The 17,935-nt window shown below is 39.7% G+C and overlaps 1 protein-coding gene across 3 annotated transcripts; it reads right to left on the bottom strand.

The window, feature by feature from the left end:
- Nucleotides 1-5,767: 5,767 nt before the first annotated feature.
- Nucleotides 5,768-17,613, bottom strand: TIFA (TRAF interacting protein with forkhead associated domain). 3 transcript variants are annotated; one of them, XM_077142534.1, is made up of 4 exons: nt 17,461-17,613; nt 16,696-16,920; nt 15,976-16,026; nt 5,768-8,254 (listed from the first exon to the last, which is right to left on the bottom strand). In XM_077142534.1, exon 4 carries the CDS (start codon nt 8,228-8,230, stop codon nt 7,673-7,675), a length of 558 nt encoding a protein of 185 aa, XP_076998649.1. In that variant the 5' UTR covers nt 8,231-8,254; nt 15,976-16,026; nt 16,696-16,920; nt 17,461-17,613; the 3' UTR covers nt 5,768-7,672. The 3 variants fall into 3 exon arrangements, with proteins under 3 accessions (XP_076998649.1, XP_076998651.1, XP_076998652.1); XM_077142536.1 differs by having other exon boundaries at nt 15,976-16,023; XM_077142537.1 differs by lacking the exon at nt 15,976-16,026.
- Nucleotides 17,614-17,935: the final 322 nt, after the last annotated feature.

The raw sequence follows: 17,935 nt of genomic DNA, 5'->3' as shown, positions 1-17,935 counted from the left end.
TAGATTCCCAGCAATGGTATTGCTGGGTCGTATGGCAATTCTATATTCAGCTTTTTGAGGAACCGCCAAACTGCCTTCCACAGTGGTTGCACCATTTGACATTCCCACCAACAGTGGATAAGTGTGCCTCTTTCTCCGCATCCTCTCCAGCACTTGTCATTTTCTGTTTTGTTGATAATGGCCATTCTGGTGGGTGTGAGATGATATCTCATTGTGGTTTTGATTTGCATTTCTCTAATGGCCAGGGACATTGAGCATCTCTTCATGTGCCTTTTGGCCATTTGTATTTCCTCTTCTGAGAGGTGTCTGTTCAAGTCTTTTTCCCATTTTGTAATTGGGTTTGCTGTCTTTTTGTTGTTGAGTTGAACAATCTCTTTATAAATTCTGGATACTAGACCTTTATCTGATATGTCATTTTCAAATATTGTCTCCCATTGTGTAGGCTGTCTTTCTACTTTCTTGATGAAGTTCTTTGATGCACAAAAGTGTTTAATTTTGAGGAGTTCCCATTTATTTATTTCCTTCTTCAGTGCTCTGGCTTTAGGTTTAAGGTCCATAAAACCGCCTCCAATTGTAAGATTCATAAGATATCTCCCAACATTTTCCTCTAACTGTTTTATGGTCTTAGACCTAATGTTTAGATCTTTGATCCATTTTGAGTTAACTTTTGTATAGGGTGTGAGATACGGGTCCTCTTGAATTCTTTTGCATATGGATATCCAGTTCTCTAGGCACCATTTATTGAAGAGACTGTTCTGTCCCAGGTGAGTTGGCTTGACTGCCTTATCAAAGATGAAATGTCCATAGATGAGAGGGTCTTTATCTGAGCACTCTATTCGATTCCATTGGTCGATATATCTATCTTTATGCCAATACCATGCTGTTTTGACCACTGTGGCTTCATAATATGCCTTAAAGTCAGGCAGTGCAAGACCTCCAGCTTCGTTTTCTTCCCTCAAGAGGTTTTTAGCAATTCGGGGCACCCTGCCCTTCCAGATAAATTTGCTTATTGGTTGTTCTATTTCTGAAAAATAAGTTGTTGGGATTTTGATTGGTATTGCATTGAATCTGTAAATCAATTTAGGTAGGATTGACATCTTAACTATATTTAGTCTTCCAATCCATGAACACAGTATACCCTTCCATCTATTTAGGTCTTCTGTGATTTCTTTTAACAGTTTTTTGTAGTTTTCTTTATATATGTTTTTTGTCTCTTTAGTTAAATTTATTCCTAGGTATTTCATTCTTTTAGTTGCAATTGTAAATGGGATTTGTTTCTTGATTTCCCCCTCAGCTTGTTCATTACTAGTGTATAGAAACACTACAGAGTTTTGAATGTTGATCTTGTAACCTGCTACTTTGCTGTACTCATTTATTAGCTCTAGTAGTTTTGTTGTGGATTTTTCTGGGTTTTCGACGTATAGTATCATATCGTCTGCAAACAGTGATAGTTTTACTTCTTCCTTTCCAATTTTGATGCCTTGTATTTCTTTTTCTTGTCTAATTGCTCTGGCTAGAACCTCCAACACAATGTTGAATAATAGTGGTGATAGTGGACATCCTTGTCTTGTTCCTGATCTTAGGCGGAAAGTTTTCAATTTTTCCCCATTGAGGATGATATTAGCTGTTGGTTTTTCATATATTCCCTCTATCATTTTAAGGAAGTTCCCTTGTATTCCTATCTTTTGAAGTGTTTTCAACAGGAAAGGATGTTGAATCTTGTCAAATGCCTTCTCTGCATCAATTGAGATATCATGTGATTTTTCTGCCTTGATTTGTTGATATGGTGTATTACATTAATTGATTTTCTTACGTTGAAACATCCTTGCATACCTGGGATGAATCCTACTTGGTCATGATGTATAATTCTTTTAATGTGTTGTTGGATACGATTTGCTAGAATTTTATTGAGGATTTTTGCATCTATATTCATTAGAGAGATTGGCCTGTAGTTTTCTTTTTTTGTAATATCTTTGCCTGGTTTTGGTATGAGGGTGATGTTGGCTTCATAGAATGAATTAGGTAGTTTCCCCTCCACTTCGATTTTTTTGAAGAGTTTGAGGAGAGTTGGTACTAATTCTTTCTGGAATGTTTGATAGAATTCACATGTGAAGCCGTCTGGTCCTGGACTTTTCTTTTTAGGAAGCTTTTGAATGACTAATTCAATTTCTTTACTTGTGATTGGTTTGTTGAGGTCATCTGTGTCTTCTTGAGTCAAAGTTGGTTGTTCATGTCTTTCCAGGAACCCGTCCATTTCATGTAAATTGTTGTATTTATTAGCATAAAGTTGTTCATATATCCTGTTATTACCTCCTTTATTTCTGTGAGGTCAGTAGTTATGTCTCCTCTTCCATTTCTGATCTTATTTATTTGCATCCTCTCTCTTCTTCTTTTTGTCAATCTTGCTAAGGGCCCATCAATCTTATTGATTTTCTCATAGAACCAACTTCTGGTCTTATTGATTTTCTCTATTGCTTTCATGTTTTCAATTTCATTTATTTCTGCTCTAATCTTTGTTATTTCTTTCCTTTTGCTTGCTTTGGGATTAGTTTGCCGTTCTTTCTCCAGTTCTTCCAAGTGAACAGTTAATTCCTGCATTTTTGCCTTTTCCTCTTTTCTGATATAGGTATTTAGGGCAATAAATTTCCCTCTTAGCACTGCCTTTGCTGCGTCCCATTTGTGTTTTCATTTTCATTCGCCTCGAGGTATTTGCTAATTTCTCTTGCAATTTCTTCTTTGTCCCACTCGTTGTTTAAGAGTGTGTTGTTGAGCCTCCACGTATTTGTGAATTTTCTGGCACTCTGCCTATTATTGATTTCCAACTTCATTTCTTTATGATCCGAGAAAGTGTTGTGTATGATTTCAATCTTTTTAAATTTGTTAAGACTTGCTTTGTGACCCAGCATATGGTCTATCTTTGAGAATGATCCATGAGCACTTGAGAAGAAGGTGTATCCTGCTGTTGTGGGATGTAATGTCCTATAAATGTCTGTTAAGTCTAGCTTATTTATAGTAATATTCAGATTCTCTATTTCTTTATTGATCCTCTGTCTAGATGTTCTGTCCATTGATGAGTGTGGTGAATTGAAGTCTCCAACTATTATGGTATATGAGTCTATTTCCCTTTTCAGTGTTTGCAGTGTATTCCTCACGTATTTTGGGGCATTCTGGTTTGGTGCGTAAATATTTATGATTGTTATGTCTTCTTGTTTAATTGTTCCTTTTATTAGTAGATAGTGTCCTTCTTTGTCTCTTTTAACTGTTTTACATTTGAAGTCTAATTTGTTGGATATTAGTATAGCCACTCCTGCTCTTTTCTGGTTATTTGCATGAAATATCTTTTCCCAACCTTTCACTTTCAACCTATGTTTATCTTTGGGTCTAAGATGTGTTTCCTGTAGACAGCATATAGAAGGATCCTGTTTTTTAATCCATTCTGCCAATCTATGTCTTTTGATTGGGGAATTCAGTCCATTAACATTTAGTGTTATTACTGTTTGGATAATATTTTCCTCTAACATTTTGCCTTTTGTATTATATATATCATATCTGATTTTCCTTCTTTCTACACTCTTCTCCATACCTCTCTCTTCTGTCTTTTCGTATCTGACTCTAGTGCTCCCTTTAGTATTTCTTGCAGAGCTGGTCTCTTGGTCACAAATTCTCTCAGTGACTTTTTGTCTGAGAATGTTTTAATTTCTCCCTCATTTTTGAAGGACAATTTTGCTGGATATAGAAGTCTTGGTTGGCAGTTTTTCTCTTTTAGTAATTTAAATATATCATCCCACTGTCTTCTAGCTTCCATGGTTTCTGCTGAGAAATCTACACATAGTCTTATTGGGTTTCCCTTGTATGTGATGGATTGTTTTTCTCCTGCTGCTTTCAAGATCCTCTCTTTCTCTTTGACCTCTGACATTCTAACTAATAAGTGTCTTGGGGAACGCCTATTTGGGTCTAATCTCTTTGGGGTGCGCTGCACTTCTTGGATCTGTAATTTTAGGTCTTTCATAAGAGTTGGGAAATTTTCAGTGATAATTTCTTCCATTAGTTTTTCTCCTCCTTTTCCCTTCTCTTCTCCTTCTGGGACACCCACAACACGTATATTTGTGCGGTTCATATTGTCCTTGAGTTCCCTGATACCCTGTTCGAATTTTTCCATTCTTTTCCGGATAGTTTCTGTTTCTTTTTGGAATTCAGATGTTGTATCCTCCAAATCACTAATTCTATCTTCTGTCTCTTTAAATCTATCATTGTAGGTATCCATTGTTTTTTCCATCTTTTCTACTTTATCCTTCACTTCCATAAGTTCTGTGATTTGTTTTTTCAGTTTTTCTATTTCTTCTTTTTGTTCAGCCCATGTCTTCTTCATGTCCTCCCTCAAATTCGATTTCATTTTTGAAGAGGTTTTCCATTTCTGTTCGTATATTCAGCATTAGTTGTCTCAGCTCCTGTATCTCATTTGAACTATTGGTTTGTTCCTTTGACTGGGCCATATTCTCAATCTTCTGAGCGTGGACCGTTATCTTCTGCTGGCGTCTGGGCATTTAGTCAGATTTCCCTGGGTGTCGGACCCAACAAGGTTGTAAGATTTTTCTGTGAAATCTCTGGGTTCTGTTTTTCTTATCCTGCCCAGTAGGTGGCGCTCGTGGCACACGTTTGTCTCACGTGTTTGGAAGGGATCCCCCCGTTACTATTCTCCGCGGCCTGGGGATTTCCGATCCAATTCTCACAGTTGGTCCAGGGGGCTGCGCGTGGTGGGGGCGTCAGCCGCCGCGGCTTGACGGGACCCTGTGGCTCCTTTATTAATTCCCCTATTGGTGTTTGGTTGGACCCAGTCCCGGCCACTGTCGGAAATTCCCTCCTCTCCCTGGAGGGGTGTCAGTCGCCGGCCACAGCGGCCCGGGGAATTCGCCACCAGACCAGGAAGCCGCCCGCGGTGGAGGGGCACCGGTTGCCGGCCACCGCGGCTTGGGTAGCCCTCTGATCCGAGACTCGTAGCCAGTCCAGGAAGCCACCCGTAAAACAGGGGCACCGGCCGCCGTGGCTTGGGAAACTTGCTTCTCCGAGACTCTCAGCCGGCCCGGGAAGGAGGGAGGGAGGAGCCCCGGCCGCCACAGCTGCCGCTGCTCGGGGAATCGCATGCCGCTCGGGGATCTCACCGCAGCAGAGTCTCGCAGTCAGTCTAGCCAGTCCAGACTGGGGTACGCTGTGTGTCCACTCCCTGCCGTGGCCCTGGGAGCTGTTCTGCACTGTTTCTGTTCACCTAGTAGTTGCTCTGGAGGAGGAACTAAGACGCACGTACCTTACTAAGCCGCCATCTTGGCCCCTCTCTGCAGGGATGGTTCTTGATTAGCCATCCTTCCTCTCAGGGACTCTAGATTTCAGGAAATAAAGATGGTCTCCTCCTTGTAAAAGGGTCTGAGCTCACCTGTGACTTTTTTTTTTTTTAAGTTATTTCCCATACCCATTCTTAGGTCAGGAGAACAGGGAAGGGCACTGCAACTGGAGCTGCGGAGGCTGTGTAGCCCCTCCCAACCTACGTCCGAAACTAATGAACCGCCCCTTCCTGTGGTGAAATCTTAACTGTTGAATCTAGGCGATGCATAAAAAGATGTTCATTTTACTAAATTATTCTCCATTTTTTAGTATGTTTTAAATTTTTCACTGAAAATACACTTAAAGATTAAAAAGGAAAAACAAACAAAAAATCCCATCTGCAATCTTAACTACCCTTTGCCATGTAACATAACATATCACAGGTTCTGGGGACTGGCTCATGGACAAAGTAGGTCATCTTATTCTGCCTGCCACAGGGTGTAAACAAGAAAACTAAAGTGCAGACATAGGAAATAAGTAGTGATTCAAGCCATTTTACATAAGGACAGATATTCCACTGTACCGAATAGTCCCAAGCCTGGGGAGTGGGGAAGTATACGTTCTACAGTCCAGGAGTGAATGATGGCCCTAAATCCAGAAAAGGTTAAGCAAGTGTGCTGGTTTGAAACTGTTAAGTACCCGAGAAAGCCATGTTCTCTTGCTCCTAATCCAATCTTGTGGAGGCAGACCTACTGTTTGGGTGGGACCTTTTGATTAGGTTGTTTCCACGGAGATCTGACCCACCCGGTTGTGGGTGGGACTTTTGATTAGATGGGGATATGACCCCTCCATTCAAGGTGGGTCTTAACTACTTACCAGAGCCCTTAAAAGAGATGACACAGAGAGCGCTGGGCAGATTAGTAGAGAGCAGACGCCTAGATACAGATGCTTGGAGATGCCTGGAGAGCAGACACAGCCACTGGAACTAGAAACTGATGGCAATGGGAGCAAAGGACCAGGAAATGTCAGCCACATGCCTTCCCAGCTAACCAAGAAACCCCGGATATGATTTGCCTTTCTTGAGTCAAGGTATCCTCTTGTTGGGCCTTTTTATGGACTTAGAACTGTAAACTTGTAACTTAATAAATCCCCTTCAAAAAAGCCAACCCATTCCTTGTATATTGCATTCCAGTAACATTAGGAAATTGAAACAGCAGGTTTAATGTTCTCTTGGTTATAGACTAGGAAATATATATAAAATATTTTTAAATGGTTGCCAAGAAATATGGCTACATTTTTTCACCCAAAAAATGGACCTCTTAATGCAAGAAATTTCATTTATTTGGAAAATTGTACACGGAGCCTCATTTCCTGGAAATGCTAGAATTTAACTTAACTAAGTAGTTCCCATTATTATTTATTTAACACCCACTCACTACGTAGTTAGAATCAGCTGAATAAGAATCTTAATTAAAAACAACTGTTTTGAAATTAAATCTACTTTAGAAATATTTAACATTTATTATAACGGTTGACATCATGCATTTAGTTATATAGAGAGCTGGAGCAATTCTTTCCCTTTTTTAGAAAGAGTTGCACAGAAAATAACCAAGGTATTAAACTGACTTTAAGTACATGGATGCTGTTAACAATTTGCATTCATGGAATTTTAAATTCATGTATAGTACATAAAAATCAAATAAACTTTAAAAATTTGGTAAGAAAACTAAAAACTAATTCTAATATTAACACAGTGGTTCTTTGAAATGTTTAAATATTGGTTTTAGATGCTGAATATAGATAATGAGAAGTATCTTGGGAATAAATACTCTAAGATTCCACAGAAAGAAAATCACATAAAAATCACGGTATTATTTCTCCAATAAGTCTTCCTATATTAAAACCACAATGACGCATAGACGGTACTCTAGAATGCATTATGCTATGTTCCAGTACGCTGGTATTACCAGTACCAACAGGCTACAAATACCAGTAGCAACTTGCCTGGACTCTTGACCTTGAAAACAAATGGCTGCTGTGAAATGACACGGCTCCACACAAAAACAAAAGAGAATATAGGACTGAAATCATGTATAAAAAAGAAAATACAACCAATTTGAAGACCACTATTCCTTCATCCCAAAATGTATATTGTGTGCATACGCCTCACAGCTGTGTACTTAAAACAATTCTTCATAGATCCAGAAATGTAACCAGACTAAGCTGATGACTAACACAATTTATAGACTTCAAAATGCCAGTGCCAAAGCCTAAATCTGGCAGCATAACAGATGATAACATACTACACTAATATACTCTTGTTAAGTGTCTATAGCACTCTCTGTCCTTCATGTGTTCATAATTCATTTTCATCCATTTCTGTAGGAAAGGTGTTTCGGATGGGACAGGGTGAGTAACTACCATTCTCAGGTATGGGCTTCTGCAGTGGCCAGTTGTTTTCTTGTGAGAGTGACTTTGGAGACAACATAAATTGAGTCTCAAAAAATTCCAGTGACTCTCCATCTTCCTTCTCTATCAGGAACTGATACTCACCAAATCTGACCATGCACTTGTACGGGAGATCCATTTTATTTAGGTAGCCTAGTTCGTTGTTGTCCACAATCAGACTGGTCTTCTTACTCATATTTTTAATTTCAAAAGAGAGAACTGAACTGTCAAACTGTTTAAACAACTGCAAAGAAAACTGTACTCGAGAAACCTGTTTGTCTTGAAAGGTATAATGACAGATGTTGGAATTTCGCCCAAATTTCACCACTTCACTGGAGGGGAGTTTCTCTCGGTTATAAAATCTTATTGATTGAAATATTCCTGTTTGCAACTGGCCAGGGTGGTAAAGAGTCATCCGGAGACAAGTTACCGACTGTTCCGTGTCAGCATCTTCGAAATTGGACATAATGTGACTTGGAATCTGACCCACCTGCAACAATTAAATCACCAAGTTAGTTCATGCCCATACATCAAGCATTGAGATTTCTGGTTCTAATATTTTTATGAAAATATTCTGATAGGTGATTTATTTAGACTTTAAATTAAGAAGACAATACATAGAATGCTTTCTATTAACTAGGAGATATGCAAAGTCTTACACCAAATCTTATAAGACTGCTGTATTACCTTTACTTTTCAGTTCTAGTGTGAATTTAAGAACACACATATAGTTCTTAAAACGAATGATTGGTGAAGAGTAAAAGATATGATAATAAAGTGACTTGGGAGAAGCGAAAAGAAAACTTGGTTCCTTTCTCATTTAAATAGAGTAACTTGGCCCAGGGAAAATAGGGGAGCTGTACTTTAAAAAGAAAATAAGTAAATAAAAAAATCTCTTATGTTTAAACCCTCACAGAATATATATGCAAAGAAAATCTGCAGTTGATTAACTGTATTATAATTAGATGTGTTATATATTTGAATCTGGTTAAAGAATGGTAAAAAGCTATAAGTAAATAATTGCAACATTTATCCTTTATATACTCACTTACCTTTATATTAGGTAAATGATTAAAATAGTAAATGCTATTTTAAGTGGTTATTTTATTCTATAATTTTAATATTTAGACATTAGATACTTTAAAAAATAAATTTCCACAAGGTAATTCTAAGTATCATCATTTGTACTAGTACTGAAATTATTTATTTTTTGTCAGGGGTTTCTAATGATTGGATGGACAAACTGTCATTAACCAGAAGTAGCACAATCTCACTGCTGTTACCCACAGCCATCCTGGGGTGACAGCCCCATGGCACTGTCCACCTACTACCTCACTACATGTATCTTGCAGGATATGGAAAGTAGTATAATAAAATAGGAGAATTAGCTACTAAAAATTTTATAAGGTTATTCGAAGGCAGGGAACCACCACTGTCAAACTAAATTTTTAAAAAAGAATTCTGTGTACACAGTTAAAACAATTCAAACAGTAAAAAAAAAGATTTAAAACAAAAAGTATCTTCGTCCAACTCTAATTCTTTGTCTTCCTCCTGTAGGGTCAATCACTGTAAAAGTTGCTTTTATCCTGACAGAAATGCCCTTTACATGATAAGCAAGTGTGCTCAGAGACACACACACACACACAGTTCTAAACACAGAAAAAACAGTTTTCTTTACACAACTGGGAACATACTGTACTTTGCACTTTTCAATTAATACATATGTATCTACACATATAAATATAACTCATTCTTTTATTCTTGCATAGAATTTCTTTAATCTATTGGGGTTAATAAATGATACCAATAGATACAGTGATGCTGAGTGCTCCCAGCATTCCTTAAATGACCCCTTACCTGCTTATGGACTCTAACTGCCCATATTGTATGTGGGATTTTTGTATCAACAGTCTTTTAAGTGAGACTGATTTCTAGCCTCCTTTTTTTTTTTTTTTTTTGCATATACCATCTATATTAAGCGTTGTGGTCACTATTTTACTGGTTTTTTAAAAAACTGAAGGTTTTCTATCCCTTCTTATGATTTATTGCTATTTACTTTCAAAATACATCTATTTTCAGGGAAGATGGCAGAGTAGGGAGCTCCAGGATTCACTCCTCTTTCAGAACAGCCAGTGGACAGGTAGGAACTATCTGAAATTACTGTCCTGGGGCTCTGGCGGTCAAGGGAGCGTGGATCAACATCCGTACATGCAGGATGAAGCTGCTGAGAAACCCATGGCAGCTGCCAGTGCCCATCCCCCATTCTTGAGTAAATATCTCCAGACAAGATACAACAAAGGTACTAGAGCTAATAAATGAGTTCAACAAAGTGGCCGGATACAAGATCAACATGCAAAAATCAGCCATGCTTCTATACACTAGTAACGAGCAAGCTGAGGAGGAAATCAAGAAAAGAATTACATCTACAATAGCAACTAAAAGAATCAAATATCTAGTAATAAACTTAGCCTAGGATGTAAAGGACTTGTATTCAGAAAACTATGAAGTATTGCTAAAATAAATCAAAGAAGACCTAAATAAATAGGACATTCAATGTTCGTGGATTGGAAGACTAAATATCACTAAGATGTCAATTCTACCTAAACTGATTTACAGGGTCAATGCAACCCCAATAAAAATTTTCACAGCCTTCTTTGCAGAAACTGAAAAGCCAATTATCAAATTTATTTGGAAGAATAAGGGGCCTGCTAAAATACCTTGGAAAAGAGTAAGGAAATTGGAAGCCTCAAGCTTCCTGACTTTTAAAACATTAGAAAGCTACAACGGTCACAACAGCATAGTACTGGCATAAAGAGATTTACTGACACGGAATCAAATTGAGAGTTCAGAAATAGACCCTCATATCCACAGCCAATTGATTTTTAATCGTGAAAAATAATATACATACAAAAAAGCAATACATTTCAAAGCACACCACAACAATTAGTTATAGAACAGACGTCAGAGTTTGGTATGGGTTAGTTCCCCAATTCTAGGTTTTTCCTTCTAGCTGCTCCAAGACACTGGAGACTATAAGAAATATCAATATAATGAATCAGCTGTCATACTCATTTGTTAAATTCTATCTCCTCTATTAAATACTCTACCTTTTTCTTTGCTCTTTCTCCCAATCTTTAGGGTATTTGGGCTATGCCCATTCTAACTTTTTCATGCTGGAAGGAATACAGATGATATGGGATGGGGGATGGACCTAACTGATGTTCTGGAGAGGTTGACCCTTCTGGGTTTCAGGACTTATGTGGCCTAGGAAACCATCTGGAGGCTGTAGGTTTCTGGAAAGTAATCACAGTGCATATAACCTTTGTAGAATCCCAGATAGAGCCCTGGGTGCTTCTTAAGGTTGTGGTAGGAATGGTTTTGCTTGGGGTTTGGCAAACCATGGTGAAAAGCTAAACCTAAGCCAAAGCTTGCATAAGAGTAGCCTCCAAAATAGCATCTCAACTCTATTTGAACTCTCCCACCACTGATACCTTATTTTGTTAAAATTCTTTCCCCACTTTTTGGCCAATTGATTTTTTTTTTAAATATTTTTATTGAGAAATCTTAACACATATACAGCCCAGCCACAGCATATAATCAATGGCTCACAACACCATCACATAATCATGTATTCATCACCATGATCATGGCCAAATAATTTTTAACAAGACTGCCAAACCATTCAAGTGGGACAGAACAGTCTCTTCAACAAGTGGTGCTGGGAGAACTGGATATTCATGTGCTAAAGAATGAAGGAGGACTCCTACTTCACTCCTTATGCAAATATTAACTCAAAATGGATCAAAGACCTAAATATAAAAGCCAGGATTATAAAACTCCTAGAAGAAAATGTAGGAACACATCCTGGAGATCGTGTGGTAGACAATGGTTTCTTAAACTTTACACACAAAGCAAAAGACTGAAAAAGAAAAAATTAGATAAACTGGACCACCTCAAAATTAAAAACTCTGTGCACCAAAGGACTTTATTTCAAACTTAAAAGACATCCTACTCAATGAGAGAAAATATTTGGAAACTATATCTATTAGTCAGGGTTCTCCAGAGAAAATGAACAGAAAATATCTGTAAATTTATAAAGGTGTCTCACAACCAGGGAAATGGAAGAGTCCAAAATCCATAGGGCAGGCTATGAAGCTGGCAGCTCCATTGAGGGTCTGGACAAACTCCCCAGGAGAGGCTCACTGGCTGAAGAAACAGTGAAAAAGTCTCCTCCCTTAAGTCTTCAACTGATTGGATTATTTCATTGGTGGGAGAGATGCCTTGGCTGATCAAAGATGTAATTAGCCACAGATGCAATAAACTGACTGATGATTTAATACACCAGCCTTCCGGTTTATCGACCAGCCACGAAATATCCTTGCAACAACAATCAGGCCAGTGCCTACCTGACCAGACAATTGGCCATCATCACTTGGCCAAGCGGATACCAAAACCTAACCATCATATCATATATTCAATAAGGTTTTTTTTTTTTCACATGGGCAGGCAAGAACTCTGCTGAGCCACCGTGGCCTGCCCTCAATAAGGTTTTAATATCCAAAATATATAAAGGAATCCCTCAACTCAGCAATAAGAAGACAAACAACCCAATTAAGAAATGGAAAAAGACTCAAATAGACATTTCTCTAAAGAGGAAATGCAAATGGCTAAAAAAAAGTTCATGAAAAGATGCTCAATATCACTAGCTGTTAGGGAGATTAAATTAAAATCATGATGAGTTATTCACACCTACTAGAAAGGCGCTATTAAAAAAAACTACAAATGCTGGCAAGGATGTTGAGAAATAGGAACACTCATTCACTGCTCTTGGGAATGTAAAATGGTGCAGCTGCTGTGGAAGAGTTGGTGTTTCTTGGGAAACTAAGTATAGAATTGTCATATGATCCAGCAATCCTGCTACTACATATACACTCAGAAGAAATGAAAGCAGGGACTTAGACATTTGCATAATGAAGTTCATAATGGCAATATTCACAATTGCCAAAAGATGAAAACAATCTGAGGGTCCATCAACCCATGAATGGATAAATAAAATGTGGCTTATAATGATGATCAGCCCTTAAGAAGAAATGAAGTCATGACACTTGTGACTACATGGGGTGAACATTCAGGACATTACATTGAACGAAATAAGTCAGACACAAGAGGACAAATATTGTATGACCTCACTCATGTGAACTAAACATAACTACCAAACTCATGGTGTTACTATCTAGAACACAGGTCACCAGAAGACAGGATGAGGGTAGAGAATGGGGGGCTGATGTTCAATTTGTGTTGACTATGTAGTAAGTTTGACTGTAAATGTTTGGAAATGGATGGAGGTGACAGGAGCCCATTATAGTGTGTGTAATTAACAATGCTGAATTATGTACGTGCATGTGGCTGAAAGGAAGTTTTGAGTCATGTATGTTATTTGAAGGGAAGTTAGACAACAAAACATGGGACTGTATAACAGTGAACCCTATTGTGGACGATAGGGTGGTTAAAAGTACAAATACATGAATGTTCTTTTATGAATCAGAACAAATGGACAAGTGTTAATAAGATGGTATATGGAAAAACACATTTAATGTAAACTATGGACTTCAGTTAACAGTAATAATTTAATGTTCTTTCAAGAATTATAACAACGGTACCACACTAAATGCAACATGTAAGCAATGGGGGTGCGTGTAATATTTGAATGTTTCAATAATTCAACAAGTGGCAGAGCTAATTTTTTTTTATTAATCGGAGAATACATCTTTAATTTTATATTTATTTTGGAAATACTTTTTTGATATTGATATTATTACATTATATTAAATTACCTAAGAAGACAACAGGTGTCCAGCTATAAGTAGAAAAAGTGAGATGCACCCTCAAAATCTTCAGCCAAAACTACTCTGAAACCACAGCCAGCAAGAATTAACACACAATGGGCAGAATTAGTTATTCCATCCAATGCTGTGATTTGAAGACACTTTAATTATGATAATAAAGCTTCTCATTATTCACAGTAAAGCTCATTATTCATAATAAAGTTTCTCATTATTCAAGAAACAGAGAGCACAAAACAGAATAATTATAACAAGTCATGGGATGATGTAACGAGCTGTTAACAAGCAAAGAAGCTAATAAGAAAGAGCAAGGAACTTTCAGCAATCCCTAGCCCTGCCTAGAAGAGGCTGCCATCCTTCCAGTTCATCCTTGGACTGTGGACAGTAATAGTTCCAAAACAGGATTAAAAACCAGGTTGCATTCTGGACATAAACAGTGTTTAACAATGCTCAATTTTTGTTTTTATACTCTCTGTATAACCTATTAGCTTATAATTCTGTCTTTTGAATAAATACACCACCAAGAAATATCTGCCCTATACAAGTTCCTATGCCTGATACCCAGGGTAGTTATATTACCCACTGCAAGGGAATTCATTGGTATTCTGGTTTAAAAATCATCAACTAACAAGTGTCTTGATGTGAATCAATTCTCAGGGTCTGATGAGCCTCTGATGAAAACACAAGACAGAGATCACAACTCTGACCCACTCCAAAAAAAATTGAGGTAGACTGTATTACTATCAAAATCTTTGCTGCTCCTTCCTACCAGGTTTATCTTACTAGCTCCGCCCTTTAGAAAGATAATACTTCCCATTCCAGTGACAATCATTTTAATAAAATGTGAATGGAAGTGTTGTGTCCTTCTCCCAAGCAGAAGCTTTAAAAGTCACTATATAGTTCCACCATCTCTCTCTCCCTCTGCCACAACAAAGCTATACCAAAAGGATCAGCTCTGTCCACCTGGCTCCTAGAAAGAAGGACCAGAGCAAAAGCCAAAAAGCATATGTAACATGAGCAAGAAATAAGTCTTTCTTGCCATAAGCAGATATTTGGGGGGGCATTTGTTACCACACCATAACATAGCCTAAGCTGACAAATTCATCCACCCATCTTATGACGGTATAAAATGACAGCTGTCTTTGACAATAATAAAGGCTGTTAACCTATTAGATGCCTCTCGTGTGCCAGGCATAGTACTAAAGCCCTTAAACATACATTTAACTCATCTTCAAAACAACTCTGTGAATCGCCACTTCACAGATGAGGGAGTGGAATCTCAGAGGATTTAAATAACTAGCCCATATAAAAAAACACTAGTGTCAAAACCAGGATTCTAACAGAGTTCCTCAAAATACCCTCCCTTATCCACTACAAACACTGCCTTCCCGGTTAACAGTTACTTCAGAAACTGCAGCAGTTAAGAGATAAAGAAGGTGGCACTAGAACTAGCAAGACACCAACCTAGCACGGAATATTGGGGAGGGAAAGACACCATTAGTGCTGCCTTGTCACTGTCTAGTCACATGAGAAGTAAGCCTGGAAGCACCAAATTACTGTGACTATCAGCTATCCTTAAGTCTGAGCACAGACCCAGTACTCACTAGTAATTGTGACAGGTTGTTTGGCTTCTCCAAAGTCGAAAAAATCATGGTCTCTGACTCAAGGACCTTATAAACTAATCTATTTGTTAATTCTAGAGTCACAAGGTCCCTCTACAAAGTGGCCTAAATTCCTGGTATTTGAGAGTAGGCAGTAGAAAAAACAAACAACAACAACAGACAACAATATAAGAGAAACTAACAAAAAAACTAAAAGAACTTTAAATTGGTGCATTTCTTTTATTAAATTACTGGTGTGGAGGTGATCACAAGCAACTTTTTGACATTTCTTAGACATAAGTTATCAAAGGAACAGAGAACTATAGTGGTAAGAGTGGTTACCTTTGGGGAGAACTGGGGGTCAAAGGTCTGGAGTGGAAAAGAAGCTTAGTTTTCACTGTAAACTCTGTACCTTTAGAATTCTACACTGTGTGCACTTAATAGCTACTACTCAAAAATACTTAACACATTTTCTTTACAAAAACACAAACCACCTGATTTTCATGGAGTGTTGGAGATTAGCTACCACTCAAGTGATAAACTGTGATATCTAACACCAAAAAGTTGTAAAATACTGGGATGAGGTCTGACATATAGTAATACCTGTTTGACAAAGGAAGGGCAATAAACAAATATAGAAATGGAAACAAGCTTTGCTGTCAGGAACTTTATCAATGATAGCATACTAGAAGCATGGGGCTGCTCTCCTGAGTGTCAGAAGAGTTGGCCCAATAATATGTGCCAGACATCAGGAAGTATACGCTTACCTGGGAATCCTGGCCAGGAAGAACAGGGTTAGATTTCACAGAAGTCTCCTTCTCTCAAGAAAAAGAAAAGTGGAAATGTTTCAAGGTATTGTGTGAGTGAGATCGTGCCCTCCTCCCCCATGGGTCACCTCTCCCTCCATGTGCCACACCTCCTAAGGACCTGTAAAACCAGAGAAAAGGCATACTTCCTCCCTAGCAGCAGGGTATTCAACCTACAACTGGGAGCAAACAAAAAGACACAGAGCTATTTTTGCTACAGGGAGCCAGGTGTCCAAGCAGTTTAACAGAAAGTTTGGTGCCCCTGGGTGATGATGCATGCCAGCAAGTTTTCTCATGCTTTATGTTTTTGTTTTTAAAAACAAAGCTGACTGTAATAAAGGAGTTTTGTTCTGGATGATGTTAAGCAAGGTGCCGCTATAAAGTTGTTACTTTCATTCCCTCCCCCAGCTTCTTTTATTGATATTTTTTAAGAGGGAATATTTCTTTGGGTACTGGCAAGTAAAAGTTTCTGTTTTTAACAAAGTCCCTTCACCCTGACAAACACCAAATTAATTGGAAGGGAAGAGAAACTTGGAAGCCCAAGAAAAGATGAAGTTATTCTCCTGCCCCTCCCTACTTCCATTCCCACCCCGCAAAGGGCAGCAAACGCTGCACTGCAACTTTGAAGACATCTGTGAACTATCCTACTAAGCAGAGTTGTTGCGCAGAATCAATACTTACTAAAGCAACGGGTCTTGCAAAAGAAGTCGTGAAAACCAAAAACAGCAGAAGAGCCTTAGAAATGCGCAGTTTTTCGTTTTGTTTTTTCACAGACGGTATCTTCTTTCTCCCATTCCGCCTCCGGTCGACCTGTACCCCATCGAAAGCGCACAGTCTGGCTTCTCCCGGGCTGCGGACATCCGCTCGCGTGACTTCCAGAGGAACTGCGAAATTCTTTCTTTCAATCTGCGGGAAAGTCCCAAGGGACAAGAGATTATTATTTTTTTCGGGATGAACCAGATCAAAGCCAGGCAGGCAGGCTTGGGGCCTGGCAGATCTGGAATCCTCTGCAGAGGAAGTCGGGCCAGACAGAGAGATCTCAGCGTCGGGCGGTGAGGGTGGCCAGGGCGGTTCACTCGCAACTGCTCTGTGAGCTGAGCTTCATAACTACCTTTTGTTTGCTTGTTTTCTTATTAGAAAAAAACGTACAAAGAACAGAAAAGTTCAAAGAGGACACTCACAAAACCCGTCTCCAATATTTCCTTTCAGCGCGCCCCCTCCCCGGCATTTATAAATAGCCACTTATTTCATCAAGTTGGGATTATACCGAATCAATGTTTATAGCCTTTTCTTTAGTATACCGTAAGCCAGGCCAGCAGGAGCAGCGGGTGACAACTTTCAGTGCCATACCCGGGAACACCCCCGGACAAAGCTCCCGCCTTCTGGGTGAGAGAAAGAAGGGACAGTCCTGATGCCCGCACTCCCCGACCCTCGCCCGGCAGGTACCTGGGGCTCGAGAGCCGCGAACTTGCTCGGGCAGCTTCTCCTTCCCGACTCCGCTCAGGCTAATGGAGGCGACCCGAGGGTCGGAGTCGCGGGTGGGGTGGGGGGCAGTCACCGCCCACCGCCCCGCGTCGGCACGGGTCCGCGGAGGCGCTAGGCGGGCGGCCCTCGGCAGCTCCGCCCCCGGGCCCGGACGAGCGGGAGTGGAGGGGAGGCGCGCTGGGGCGGGGCTGGAGCGCGGCGCGCCGGCCGGCCGAGCAGGCGCGGGGTCGCCGTGGGGGGGTCTGGGCCGCGGAGCGCCGGGCCTTCCGCGGGCGGTGCCGCCTCCCACGCGCAGGCCGGGGTGCGCCGCGGCGCCTTTATAAAGACTCTGGGGAAGGCGCGGCGGTGTCCACGCTCCGCCCGCCCCGCGCCCGCCCTGCGTCTTGGCCTCTGATTCCCTTTTCCTGCAGTCTGACCTCGTGCCCGCTTTCCTGAG

Source organism: Tamandua tetradactyla, chromosome 24 (assembly GCF_023851605.1).
Source record: "Tamandua tetradactyla isolate mTamTet1 chromosome 24, mTamTet1.pri, whole genome shotgun sequence".
Lineage (NCBI taxonomy): Eukaryota > Metazoa > Chordata > Mammalia > Pilosa > Myrmecophagidae > Tamandua > Tamandua tetradactyla.
This window is presented reverse-complemented; position numbering and strand designations above follow the sequence as displayed.

What these genes read in the sequence shown, in the direction of transcription:
- TIFA (XM_077142534.1), bottom strand. Translation starts at nt 8,230, where the DNA reads ATGTCCAATTTCGAAGATGCTGACACGGAACAGTCGGTAACTTGTCTC.